Consider the following 14,252-nt stretch of genomic DNA (forward strand, 5'->3'; position numbering starts at 1 on the left):
ATTCTCCAAAAACCTACAACGCCCAAGAAAGTCTGTGTCTCCTTTTTATTAGTAGGTGGAGACATTGCTGCAATTTTGTTGATCACATCCATTGGGATCTGACGACGACCATCTTGCCATTTTATTCCTAAAAACTGGATCTCTCGTGCAGGTCCCTTGACCTTGCTCCGTTTTATGGCAAAACCAGCATCCAAAAGAATATGAATTATTCTCTCACCTTTCTCGAAGACTTCTTTTGCTGTGTCGCCCCATACGATGATGTCATCAATATATTGCAAGTGTTCTGGAGCTTCACCTTGCTCCAGCGTGGTCTGGATCAGTCCATGGCAGATGGTAGGACTGTGTTTCCACCCCTGGGGCAAGCGATTCCATGTATACTGGATGCCCCTCCAGGTGAAAGCAAACTGCGGCCTGCACTCTGCTGCTACAGGAATAGAGAAAAATGCATTAGCAATGTCAATTGTAGCATACCACTTGGCTGCCTTTGACTCCAGTTCAAATTGCAGGTCTAGCATGTCAGGCACAGCAGCACTCAGTGGTGGTGTAACTTCATTCAGGCCACGATAGTCTACAGTTAGTCTCCACTCGTCACTAGACTTACGCACTGGCCAGATTGGGCTGTTAAAAGGTGAGCGAGTCTTACTGATCACACCCTGGCTTTCCAATTGACGGATCAGCTTCTGGATAGGAATCAAAGAGTCTCGATTGGTGCGATATTGCCGGCGATGCACTGTCATGGTAGCAATTGGCACCTGCTGATCGTCAACCCTCAGCAGTCCCACAACAGAAGGGTCATCTGAAAGACCAGGCAAATCAGACAGCTGTTCAATTTTCTCAGTGTCCACAGCTGCTATACCAAATGCCCACCTATACCCTTTTGGGTCCTTAAAATACCCTCTCCTGAGGTAGTCTATACCAAGGATGCATGGAGCATCTGGACCAGTCACAATGGGATGCTTTTGCCAGTTTTTTCCAGTTAGGCTCATTTCAGCCTCTACAACAGTCAGTTCCTGGGATCCCCCAGTCACTCCAACAATATTGATGGATTGTGTTCCTTTATAATTAGAAGGAATTATTGTGCACTGAGCACCAGTGTCCACTAAAGCTTTGTACTCCTGGGGTTGTGTTGTACCAGGCCATAATATTTGTACAGTCCAATAGACTCTGTTATCCCTTTCCTCCACCTGGTTGGAGGCAGGGCACCTCTAATTCCTGTTTTGCACAGTCTCTGGGTATGAATTAGAGGTTCCTTCAAGAGCATCAGAATCTCTTCTGCTCCTTTTGTAAACTGGAGCAGCCACCTTCCTAGGAGTTTTTCCTTTTATCTCACATACTCGTTCTTGAAGTTCTGAGGTAGGCCTTCCATGCCACTTATTCATATTTTCTCCCTGCTCATGTAGGAAGAACCACAGTGAACCTCTTTTTGTGGGCTGTCTCTGCCCTCTCTCTCGAGATTGGAAACGCCTTCTCCTAACAGCTGAAACATAGGTTTGTGCAGGTCGTGAACGGTACGTGTCTTCTCTGAGCTCTTTGATTTCTTGCAACAGCTTTTCAAACCGGTCATCAGATTTTTCACACAGTTTCTCCACAGCGGAGACACAAGCCCGTAGAGAACCAGCAAGGCTGTCCTCAAAGTACCGGAGCTGCTCAATCACTTCATTAATTTCTTGTATACCTCTAGCTGACCAGACCATTCCTGCCAATGACTTAGCATATGCAGGTGGTGCACTTTGTACAAATCTGCGCCACATAGATTTTGTACAATTGATTCTATCTGGGTCTGTCCCCTCTTGGCTGTTTGGTCCTAGATAGATGATCTCTCGCACAGCTAATTCTCTCAGGAACTGGATACCTCTCTCCATAGTATTCCATTTCCCTAACGTGGATATACAATCTTCCTTGTAGGGAAATCTGACTTTCATAGCTGCCAGGAGTCGGGTCCAGAGAGTAGCGGCATTAGACTCTCTTGAAATTGCCCTATCAATGGTGGAATCTTTTGACAGAGATCCCAGCTGCCTGGCTTCACCACCTTCTAATTCAATTGTTTCTGCCCCATTGTCCCAGCATCGCAGCAGCCAGGTTAAAATATTCTCGCCTTCACGACGACTAAAGTCTTTTCGCAGATCTCTCAGCTCACCTGGAGAAAAGGACCGAGTGGTGGTCACTTCATCTCCACCCTGTCCTGATGACTCCTCTTGGGTTGATGTTGGCCCTGTGCCATCACCTGCTGCATGGGTAGTCTTTCTAGTGACTTTCTTACAGCCAGCAACTGATGCTGATATGGGTTCACCATCATTTGATTCATTTTCAGAGTCTGAATGACTGTCACAGTGATTGCTGTGGTTACAGCAGCAACAGTGCCCAGTGTGTGAAGACGGGGGGGCTGCCTTGTTAGCCTTGGAGGCTGGAGAGGTAACGTTATCTGCAGCGACCTTGGCAGAGGAGCTCTGCGGAGGAGCTGTAGCTTCAGCCTGTGAAGCCGCGGTTGGGGGGGCAGTGGCTGCAGCAGCAGCTTTGGCTGTTTTGCCTTTTCTCGAGCGGCTAGGAGTGCTTTTTGCTAAAGCTTCTGAAGACGCACCGCAAATCTCAGGACTAAGAAGAGACGCAAACCTCCTATTGAACCTCATTTCTCTTAACAGTAACACAAGCTGACACACATTCAGCAAACCAGATAACACCATCACAGTTCTATCAAAGCTCCAAGGATATTCAAAGTTCTCTAAAACATTTGCAAACTGTCCTAGCGAAAACACAAAAGTATTGTTAGTCAGCCTTTCTAAAGATTCGCTTGACCAATTAGCAAATATAGAGCCATTCTGCTCTTTAATCTCTCCTGGAGGTTTTTCAAGGTAAAGCAGAAGCGAGTAGAAATTCATTAGCGGCTGCAGTATAATGAAATAAACCAGTGCCATACCACACAAAATCATCATGACCGCTGTCCAGTTTCTTGTTGTTATATAATGAATACTTCGATTCAGAAAGAAACACCAACACAGATATGGGATCAGCGAGCACAATGTAGAAAATAACTGATACAACTTTTGCCATAACATCTTTAAATCAATGTAATTCACTTTGCCTTAATACCACTAAATAATATCCAAAGCAAACAGACGCGCGAGTATCACAACTCTATGAGTTGGCACCGTGCCAAGAAAATTGAAAGGTACGTCAGAGCAGTAGAAAAGCCAAAAATCTCCAAATTTACCCCTTTCTCGAGCCCCACGTTGGGCGCCAATTATCTGTCGAGGGTTAGGATTGCGGGGTGACAATCAAACCCTGGCAGATGTATTGTTAACCTCCTCTTGCCCCCACTTCCCCCTTTTGCCCCTCCCTCTCCCCCCTTCCCACTCAGGACAGGCGATCGGGAGGGAAAGAAGGACAGAGAGAAGAGAGTTGGAAAAGTTAAAGATGTTTTACTAACGCTACTAATAAGAATAGAGAAAATCATACAAAATATACAAAACCAATCTTGTAAGTCTCAGCAACTGCAGAGCCAGCACCCAAAGTCCTGGATTAGACTCTGTAGCCAACCGGAGCTGGATTCAGTCTCTCACTAGGCCTCAGTTCGCAGGGACGACCAGCAAGGTCCTCTCCTAATGTCAGCCATGAGGAAAAAAGGGAAAGAGACAAAAGGGAAAAGGGCAAAAGGGACGAGATCCTCATGATCTCCCACTTTTATATGAAGTATTCACGTGAATGGCATGTTATACACCGTTGGTCAGTCTCTCGGACATCAGTTTTCTCGTTGCCCCTCTTGCGAGATGTCCATCCGTGCTTATCAATAAGTTTGCATTCCATTGCTAGGTTTAACCAAAACATGTGTCGGGTTCTCCAGGAAAATGCAGCTAATATGAAGGCTTAGCTGACAGGCAAATTCACTAAAAGAGAAACCTGTTTTTTAACAAAACCAGGACAGGCCAGGAGAAGAAGAAGATTGGTGGAAATGTGAGGATGTAGTGCAAAGCCCACCTACAAGGTCACATAGAAAGAGGGAATTGACTCCACACCTCAAGACTGTCTCTGATAAGAAAGAAAGAATGATAATTGTAACAGGCAATTCCCTTCTGAGAGGGACAGAGGGCCCAATATGCAGAGTTGACCATCATCATAGGGAAGTTTGTAGTCTACCTGGAGGGATATCACCAGGGTGCTCCCCAACCTGGTGCACCCGACAGACTACTACCCACTGCTGATCTTCCAGACAGATGGGGAGGAAGCTGCATCCCGCATCTGAGGGGAATAAAGAAAGATTTCAAGGCCTTGAGGTGGTTGGTGAAAGACTCTGGGGTCCAAGTGATTTTCTATTCCCTCCTTCCATTCTTGGGTGATGACATGGGATGGAATAGAAAAATTCAGTCCATAAATCTTTGACTACAAGACTGGTGCTACAGACAGGGCTTTGGATTCTTTGATAATGGCTGGTTTTACAAGACACCAGTCCGGAGAGTGATACGTGGGAGAAGTCTATCTCACAGAGGCAAAAGGATGCTGGGACAGGACCAGGGCCCACTTGGAGAGCTTTAAACCAGACTCGAAGGGGGATGGGGTTGTGGCTGTGCTTGCACCAGTGGGGCAGCACTCTAGAATTAATGAAGGCCTCCCATCCCCTAGGGTGAAACCGGAGTGCTCAACTCGCTCCCTGAAATGCCTGTACACCAATGCACTCAGCATGGGGAATAAGCAGGAGGAGTTAGAAATCTGTGTTCAGTCAGGAGATTATGATCTGGTGGCAATTACAGAGACATGGTGGGACAGCACACATGATTGAAATGTGGTCATGGATGGCTATGTCCTTCTCAGGAAAGGCCAGCCAGGCAAGGTGGTGGATTTACTCTTTATATGAGGACTGTCCAGGCATGGATGAGGAGCGAGTTGAGAGTCTGTGGGTGAGAATTAAGGGTCAGGCTGGCAGGGGTGATACTGTTGTGGGTGTCTATTACAGGCCACCAGATCAGGGTGAGGAAGTTGATGAGGCCTTCTACAGGCAGCTGAGAGCAGCCTCACAATCACAGGCCCTGGTTGTCATGGGGGATTTTAACTTCCCTGATGTTTGTTGGAAGGACTGCTCAGCCAGCCAGCCACAGTCCAGGAGGTTCCTCCAGTCGTGCCTTGATGATAACTTTCTGGTACAAATGGTGGAGGAGCCGACAAGGAGAGGAGTGCTGCTGGATCTCATCTTCACTAGCAAGGAGGGTCTGGCTGAAGCAGTAAAGGCTGAGGGCTGCCTTGGTTGCATCAGCCATGAAATGATGGAGTTCAGGATCTCGTGTGGCAGGAACAGAATACCAAGCAGAATTTCAACCCTGGACTTCAGCAGGGCAAACTTTGGCCTTTTCAAACAATTGCTAGGGGAAATCCCATGGGCAAGGCTACTTGAAGGTAAAGTGGCCCAAGATAGTTGGTTAGCATTCAGGGACTGCTTCTTCCAAGCTCAGGATCTGAGCATCCCGACATGTAGGAAGTCAAGGAAGGGAGCCTGGAGACCTGCATGGTTCAGCAGGTGACTGCTGGGTAAGCTCAAGTGGAAGAGAAGCGTTTACAGATCATGGAAGAAGGGGCTGGCCACTTGGGAAGAGTATAAGGCTGTTGTCAGAGGGTGTAGGGAGGCAACTAGGAAAGCTAAGGCCTCCTTAGAATTAAACCTTGCGAGAGGGGTCAAGGACAATGGAAAGAGCTTCTTCAGATAATATGGCAGATAAAACCAACACCAGGGGCAGTGTAGGCCCGCTGATGAATGAGGTGCGTGCTCTGGTGACAGAAGATACAGAGAAGGCAGAGTTACTGAATGCCTTCTTTGTCTCTGTCTGCTCCGCTGGAAGCTGTCCTGAGGAGCCCTGTACCCCTGACACCTCAGAGGAAGTCAGAACAACGGAGGAGTTTGCCTTGGTTGCTGAGGACTGGGTTAGGAAGCAATTAAGCGTTCTGGATATCCATAAATCCATGCACCCAGATGGGATGCACTCACGGGTGCTGAGGGCGCTGGCTGAGGTCATTGCTAGACCACTCTCCATCATCTTTGCCAAGTCTTGGGAAACGGGAGAGGTGCCTAAGGACTGGATGAAAGCAAATGTCACTCCAGTATTCAAAAAGGGCAAGAAGGAGGACCTGGGTAACTATAAACCAGTCAGCCTCCATCCCTGGGAAAGTGATGGAACAACTTATCTTTGGTATCATCCCAAGGCATATCAAGTATAAGAGGATCACTAGGGGCAGTCAACATGGCTTCACCAAGGGGAAGTCGTGCTTGACCAACCTCATAGCCTTTTATGAAGACACAACGAGGTGGATAGATGTGGCAAAGCAGTGGATGTGATCTGTCTTGACTTCGGTAAAGCATTTGACACAGTCTCCCACAGCATCCTCACAGCTAAACTGAGGGAGTGCAGTCTGGATGATCGGGTAGTGAGGTGGACTGCGAACTGGCTGAAGGAAAGAAGCCTGAGAGTCGTGGTCAATGGGGTGGAGTCTAGTTGGGGGTCTATATCTAGTGCAGTGCCTCAAGGGTCAGTACTAAGGCCTGTATTATTCAATATATTCATCAAAGACTTGGATGAGGGAATAGAGTGCACTATCAGCAAGTTTGCTGATGACACCAAGCTGGGAGGAGTGGCTGACACGCCAGAAGGCTGTGCTGCCATACAGAGACCTGGACAGGCTGAAGAGTTGAGTGGGAAAAAATTTAATGAAATATAACAAGGGCAAGTGTAGAGTCCTGCATCTGGGCAGGAACAACCCCAGGTTTCAGTATAAGTTGGGGAACGACCTATTAGAGAGCAGTGTAGGGGAAAGGGACCTTGAGGTCCTGGTGGACAGCAGGATGACCATGAGCCAGCACTGTGCCCTTGTGGCCAGAAAGGCCAATGGTATCCTGGGGTGTATTAGAAAGTTGAGAGAGGTTGTCCTCCCCCTCTACTCTGCCCTGGTGAGACCGCACCTGGAATATTGTGTCCAGTTCTGGGCCCCTCAGTTCAGGAAGGACAGGGAACTGCTGGAGAGTCCAGTGTAGGGCAACAAAGATGAAGAAGGGAGTGGAGCATCTCCCTTATGAGGAAAGGCTGAGGGAGCTGGGTCTCTTTAGCTTGGAGAAGAGGAGACTGAGGGGTGACCTCATTAATGTTTACAAATATATAAAGGGTGAGTGTCAGGAGGATGGAGCCAGGCTCTTCTCGGTGACAACCAATGATAGGACAAGGGGTAATGGGTGAAAACTGGAACACAAGAGGTTCCGCTTAAATATGAGAAGAAACTTTTTCTCGATTAGGGTGACAGAGCCTGGCCCAGGCTGCCCATGGAGGTTGTGGAGTCTCCTTCTCTGCAGACATTCAAATCCCGGCTGGACACCTTCCTGTGTAACCTCATCTGGGTGTTCCTGTTCCGGCAGGGGGAGTGGACTGGATGGTCTTTTGAGGTCCCTTCCAATCCCTAACATTCTGTGATTCTGTGATTCTGTGAAACCTGGATGATGGAAGGGCTGCAAGGGGTGTCGGTGATGCTCTTGTCCAGCTGACAACATCCCTGTGGGGTCAATCCAGGGGCTAATGCTCCTTGAAACCTTCACTGGTGATCTGGATGATGGGGTGGGGGTGGCCTCAGGCAGCTTGATGGCAATATCAAACTGGGCAGTAGTGGGTATACTGGAGGTCAGGACTGGTGTTTGGAAGGGTCTGGAGAAAATGGATGATGGAAGCCTGCTGACATTGGATGGGGGAAAAGGTGAGTCCTGCAGCTGGGAATGAAGGAAGGAGGGAAGGGAAGAAGGGAGTGGGGGGAGGAAGGAAGGAAGGAAGGAAGGAAGGAAGGAAGGAAGGAAGGAAGGAAGGAAGGAAGGAAGGAAGGAAGGAAGGAAGGAAGGAAGGAAGGAGGGAAGGAAGGAGGGAAAAAGAACCACGTGTCAAGCTGGGCAAGGAAGCAGCCGTACTGAACAGTCATAGGATATCCACAAACCAGAGGCTGGACAGGAGTTAGTGGTGTGTCTCTGTGGTGGCAAAGCCCAATGACACTGTGGGCAGTGGTGGCTGGAGCTCAGGGCTCCAGAGGCTTCCTCTGTGGACACCAGGGAGACCATGTCTGGGGTCCCCAGAATGAACCAGACACAGCAAGTCCTTGTTTCACATGTTGGCTGAGATTGCAGGGGACCTCCTGCAATCCTATTGCAGTCTCTCCATGTTGTGGGCTGGCTTCACCAACCTCCTTCTACACATCATCTCCTAGGAGCTGCCCACATCTCCCTCTCTTCAGAAACTTTGAGTGAGGCATGGAGGGTCAATGCTGCCTCTGGACACCCTCATTCCCAAAATGGGCCAGGGACAGGGCACCCTCATCACCCACTGGCAGTTCAGGTCCCATCATGGTCTTAGGTACATTTTCCTCATGGTGTCAGGGCTGTCCCCTTTCCCTCATGTTCCCTAGCCTCCCCACTGCTCCCCCCTCTCTCCCTTTGTCAAAAGGCTCCTTGCTGCACCCCCATTTTCTCACATGACCTCAGGACTCCCTCATTAGCCTTCCATGATCTTGGGGATCTTCACTGCACCATTTCTCCTTTGACCTCAGGGCTCCCTTATTCATCCTTCATGGTCTCACAGCTCTTCATTGCATCATTTTCCTCACTATGGTTTCAGGGTTCCCTCATTCACCCTCCATGGTCTCAGGGCTCCCAAGTAGTTCCAAGTCCTGCCCTCAAGTATACTTATTACTGCCCAGTTATGGTATTGGCCTAAAGCTGCCTGAGGCCACCCCCATCCTATCATCCAGAGCATCAGCTGAAGGCCTCAAGGAGCATCAGCCCCTGGACTGACCCCACAGGGATGTTGTCAGCTGGACAAGAGCATCACTGACACCCCTTGTAGCCCTTCCACCATCCAGGTTTCCACCAATCTTCTTCTCTTCTCCTGGCCACATCTCACCACTCTGCCAGTGAGGAGACCATGGGAAACCAGGCTCCAGACCTCAAAGGTTCATGATAAATGTCCCCTATTCCTCTTCCCTTGTACAGAGCTCAGTGTCCTCACAGCAGCAAGAACGAAGATCAGACAGGCATCGCTTGCCCTTGGTAAACCCTGCCTGGCTTTCCCCATCCAAAACCATGTCCTCCTTAGGCCTGGACCATCACATGCCCAGGAGGACATGCTCCAACTTTTTACTGGGATCAAAGGTCTTTTTCAACTGGGAGAAGAAAGCTTGGTTCTGGGAAAGGCTGTGGCTGAAGGCAGGTGATGGAGGGAAGAGAAAGGACAGGACAGTGACAGAGGAGAGGGGCGGCCAGTCAAACCAAAGGACTCGCCAAGGAAGCCTCGCAAGGTGCAAGAAGCACCTCCCAAACCAGGCTCAGTGGAAGGCAGCAAAGGCGAACAGGGCTCAGTACCAGTGTCCCCATCCTGGGTCACAGAAGTCGGGGCTGTAGGGTGGGGGCTGGGGATGGAGGTGTGGGCATGAGTCTGGAACACAGAAGTACAGTCTCCGTAATAACTCTTGCTTTACAAATGCAAACACCTTGTTTCCCAACCTATATCCCCTGAGCTTTGCAATGCGGTTGAGGTGATGGTGCGCAGAGGTGTAGCTGTAGAGGAGGGACAGGGTGTCTTTGTTGTGCACCCCCAGCTCCTGTCCCTCAGTCCTGTGATGGAGAGAGGGTATCAGAGTTCACCCCTTGGCCAGGAGAAGAAAAGCGGGTCTTGGATGGGCTGCTCAGATTTGGAGGCTTCTCACAGATCCATGGTAAATTTCCAGAGCAGCGGTAGATGTCTGTCTTCCCAGAGAATGTTATTGTACAGGAGGAGTACCGAGATTTCCTAGAAGGGAAAGAGCACATGAGAGGTGCCACCACCATGCTCCCAGCTCACTGCCAGCCCAGTGTTGGCCCCCACACAGCTGCAGGCCCAGAGCCCCTTAATCTGGGCAGGAAGGCCACAGCACTGTCCATGCCCAAGCACCAGTCCTGTGGCTGGGACAGACACCCAGGCAGTGCCCAGCACCTCTACCTGTGACTGGTGAAGGTGGGCGCAGTGTAGGTAGCCGGGATGGAACAACTTACTTTGCGTATGAGTTCTCATAGCATCCCTCAGGTTAACTATTGCAATTTTGATACTTACTCTCCAATCCAGTACGTGGCACCACTCGCCTGCACAAAATGCTGTGGGGAGAGAAGATGTCAGCCACGTGTCCCCTGCCCAGCACAAAGCTGCTGCCCAGGAGCCCCAGGGCTGTCTGTGTTCCCCACTGTAGCCTGCCCGGATGGGAAGCTGGGGCTCACAGTGACACCCCAGCACTTCTGCAGATGTTCTGCTGATGAATCCACAGGGGTCTGCCCAGCCCCACCATCATCCCCACCCTCTGGGAATGCTGCAGCCCCCCTGCTCGGTACCGGCACCGTCCATGGTGACCAGCTGCCTGGGACCAGCAGTTGAGCCAATTCGCTTCTGCAGTGCTCCTGGCTCTTCCACCATGTCTTCGTCTCCACTGAGATGAAGAGACACTTGCTCCTGTAGAGCACCCAGCCCGAGGGGCAGCAATCTGGGGGAAAGGACAGAGCTTAGGCCCACCTAGAGATGCTCAAGGGGCCATGCTCAGCCCCCACATCTCCCCAGCAGCATCACTGCCCCTCCCCACCACAGCCCTACCTGTATTCACACAGGCACGCAGGCTGCTCACGGTGCTCTCGCTGTTGTTGAGCTTCGCCTGCACCTCCTGCATCTCCTTCTGCAGCACAGCCAGCTCCTGCCTGGTGTGCCCCAGCTCGCTGTTCAGGCTCTCTAGCTCCAGCTGGCTGCTGTTGCACTCCCACCACGCTTGCTGCAGCTCCGCTCTGGCCCACGCCAGCTCCAGCCCCATCTGCTCCAGGCTCTGCTCCCGCGCACTCACCTCCTGCGAGAGGCGGCCCTGCTCGGCCGCGTGCTCCTGGGAGGTGTCCTGCAGCCTGCGGGTCACCTGCCAGTCTGGGGACAGGCTGGGTGAGCTGGGGCACAGGGACGGGACAGCCCAGGCAGGGGAGACGGGACTGACACTGCTCAGGGCTTGGCCCTTGCAAGGGTGAATGAGATAAGAATGTCTGTTTGTGGGCAGGGACTGTTCCGGGGGTGCCAGTGGGAAGGGAATGGAAACCCCAAGGGTGACAAGAGAGGGAAGGCAATGAGAAACAATGGGATGACAGTTAGAGACAGTGGGAAGGCAACAGGAAGGAAGTGGGAGGTACTGGAATACATTGGGAAGCCAGTGGGACGCAATGGAAAGGCAATGGGAGGCAGATGGAGGCAGTGGGAGTCAGTGCAAAGACTATGGAAGGCAGTGGTAGGTAGTAGAAGCAATGGGGAAGCAGAGGAAAGACAATGGGAGGCACTGGGAGGCAACAGAAGGCAGCGGGAAAATTGGGAGGCACTGGGAGACACCGGAAGGCAATGGGATGGCAATGGGAATCAGATGCCAGCAGATGGAGGCAGTGGGAGGCAGCGGGAAGATGATGGAAGGCACTGGGAGTCAACAGAAGCAATGGGGAAACAGTGGGAAGACAGTGAGAGGCACTGAGAGGCAGTGGAAGGCAGTGGTGGGCAGTGCAGGCAGTGCAAGCGGATGAAGGCAGATGGAGGCAGCTCAGGGAAAGGAAGCCCCATGATAGCAAGGGGCGGGAGGGTGTGTGGGAAGTAAGAGAATGGCAATGGGAAGGAAGGGGAAGGCAGTGGGACGTGATGGGGAAGCAGTGAACAGGCAGTGAGAGGTAATGGGAGGCACTGAGAGACAATGAAAGGCAGTGGTGGGCAGTGCAGGCAATGCAAGCAGATGTAGGCAGATGAGGCAGCTCAGGGAAAGGAAGCCCCATGGTGGCAAGGGGAGGGAAGGCATGTGGGAAGTAACAGGAAGGCAATGGGAAGGAAGGGGAAGGCAGTGAGATGTGATAGGGAAGCAGTGGACAGGCAGTGAGAGGTAATGGGAGGCACTGGGAGCCACTGGAAAGCAGTGGGAAGTCATTGGGAGGCACTGGGAGGCAGTGGGATGGAATTGGGAGGCAGTGGGATGCAGTGGGATGGCATTTGGAGACACTGGGAGGCAGAGGAAGGCAGTGAGGTGGCATGGGGAGGCACTGGGAGGCAGGGGAAGGCAGTGGGAAGGCATTTGGAGGCACTGGGAAGCACTGGGAGGCACTGGAAGGCAGTGGTGGGCAGTGCAGGCAATGCAAGCAGATACAGGCAGATGAAGGCAGCTCAGGGCAGCCAAGCAAGAACCACCAGCCCCAGCACCCCCTGTCCTCAACAACCCCCCCAGCAGCCCGGTCCTCACCCAACCCCAAACTGCTTCCAGTGCCCCCGCTCCCTGGCTGCACCACGGCCCTTGCCCACACTCACAGCAAGTCCCCAGGGCAACGGTGGCCACCAGCAGCAGCAGCAGGCTGGCTGCCAGCAGCCCTGCAGGGACACGCCAACGCCGGGGCCAGTGCCCTGCAAGAGATGAGAGTCCCTCGGTGTCACCCCATGGTCCCACAGGCATCCCCCACCATCCCTCCCTGCCAGGGCAGCCCTGGGCCCGTTGCTGTGGCCAGGCTCTCACCTGGGCTGGGTGCTGGGGCCACCATCCCCAGAGGCATGTTCTCATAGGGGCTGTCATCCTCATCAGGGGCTGTGGGGCAGGCGGGGGCGGTGGGAGGCAGGGACACTGCAAACTTCAAGTCAGCATAGACCACGCTCTCAGCCATGACCTGGGCTTCTCTGATGAGTCTGATGGCCCCTTCTCCGTCACTGTCGCCTCCTCTCTTGGGGCTGCAAAGGAGAAGTGCAGGTGATTTTTGCAGAAGCAGAAGTTCACTGTGAGATGAGGAAAAGGAAAGCTCACTGGTGTCTCACCATTGGCCCCAGTGCCAAAAGTCTGTCCCCGTCCACGCCCCGAAACTGCTCATGGTCCCCTGAGATAACAATGGGGTGGTGCAGCTCAGGGTTGGGGTGCTGGGCAGAGCTGAAGGTCTCGTCCTACTGAGAGTCTACCCACATCCATGGTGCAAGGGAGAGTGGGGGTGGCTTCCACATGGGAACATGTGGGTCTGGGGCTGGCCCCATCCATGGCCCTCTGTGTGCTCTGGTCTGGGATTTGAGAATTGCTGCTGTGCAGAAATATTTGCCCTGATGCCTAAAACGTGTTCCCACATTATAGAGTGAGCTCGTGGTGTTCTCCCATTCTCCTGGGCACATCTCCCCATTCTGCTAGCAAGGAGACCATGGGAAACCATGTCCCAGACCTTAAAGGTTCGTGATAAATGGCCCCCATCGCTCTTCCCTTGTCCGCAGCCCAGTTCTCCCACAACAGCAGACAGGTGGGTTAGACAGGCATCGCTTGCCCTTGGCAAATCCTGCCTGGCTTTCTCCATCCACCAGCATGTCCTCCCTAAGCCTGGACCATCACATGTCCAGGAGGATGTACTCCATCTACTTTCTGGGGTTTGCGTGGAAGTTGCTCAACCTGTAGTTTTCCAAGCCTCCTTCCTGTGCCATTTGGAGCTGGCTGTGATTTTTGCTTTTCTCCAGTGAGGAAGGACTTATGCTCTTGCAGAGATGATGAAGAGTGGCCTTGCAATACTGTACTCCACCAGCACTCCTGCACACCTCCAGTCCTGTCCCAGGAAATAGTTGTGTCCACCTATGCCCAGCTGGTCCCAACTCAGTGTCCCTCTCCAAAACACGCCTTTCACTCAATGTGGTTCAGTAAAGACCTCTGAAATTCAGGGAGGCTTGACATTTAGGACCAAGGAGGAGATGCTGCAAGTGATGGTGTTGTGGTCTGGAGAAGGGAAGGTGAAGCAGGTGTCTTTGCTCTGTGAAACTCTCTGAGGGGATGTGGAGTGATGCTGAAGCCAGGTTCTTCCTAGAGGGCACCAGGGAGAGGATGAGAGGCAGAAGCACAAGCTGCATCATGGGGCAACTCCCATCCCCAGAGGCCAGGAGGGGAAATCTGCATCTGTGAGAACCTCTGGCCCTCCACAAGCCTGTAACCAGGTCAATGTGGTCCTGTGTCCAGGTTGGCCCTGGTCTTCCCGAGCTCTATCCTGGCCCAGGGATTTGGGTCCGTCATAGAGTGGTTTGGGTTGGAAAGGAACTTCAAAGCTCATCTAGTCCAACCCCCGTGCCATGAGCAGGGACATCTTCACCCAGATCAGGTTGGTCAGACCCCTGTCCAGGCTGGCCTTGAATGTTTCAGGGGATGGGGCATCTACCACCTTTCTGGGGAAACTGGCAGTATTTTACCACTCCCACCCTTTCTCTGCCACTGCCCTG

General features: G+C 52.1%; 1 protein-coding gene across 1 annotated transcript; it reads right to left on the reverse strand.

Moving 5' to 3' along the window:
- Nucleotides 1-8,900: 8,900 nt before the first annotated feature.
- Nucleotides 8,901-12,740, reverse strand: LOC136115433 (uncharacterized). The gene is made up of 6 exons (XM_065861542.2): nucleotides 12,538-12,740; nucleotides 12,336-12,428; nucleotides 10,620-10,934; nucleotides 10,364-10,512; nucleotides 10,092-10,132; nucleotides 8,901-9,791 (listed from the first exon to the last, which is right to left on the reverse strand). Exons 1-6 carry the CDS (start codon nucleotides 12,680-12,682, stop codon nucleotides 9,611-9,613), a joined length of 924 nt encoding a protein of 307 aa, XP_065717614.1. The 5' UTR covers nucleotides 12,683-12,740; the 3' UTR covers nucleotides 8,901-9,610.
- Nucleotides 12,741-14,252: the final 1,512 nt, after the last annotated feature.

Source organism: Patagioenas fasciata, chromosome Z (genome assembly GCF_037038585.1).
Source record: "Patagioenas fasciata isolate bPatFas1 chromosome Z, bPatFas1.hap1, whole genome shotgun sequence".
In the NCBI taxonomy this organism is placed as follows: Eukaryota; Metazoa; Chordata; class Aves; order Columbiformes; family Columbidae; genus Patagioenas; species Patagioenas fasciata.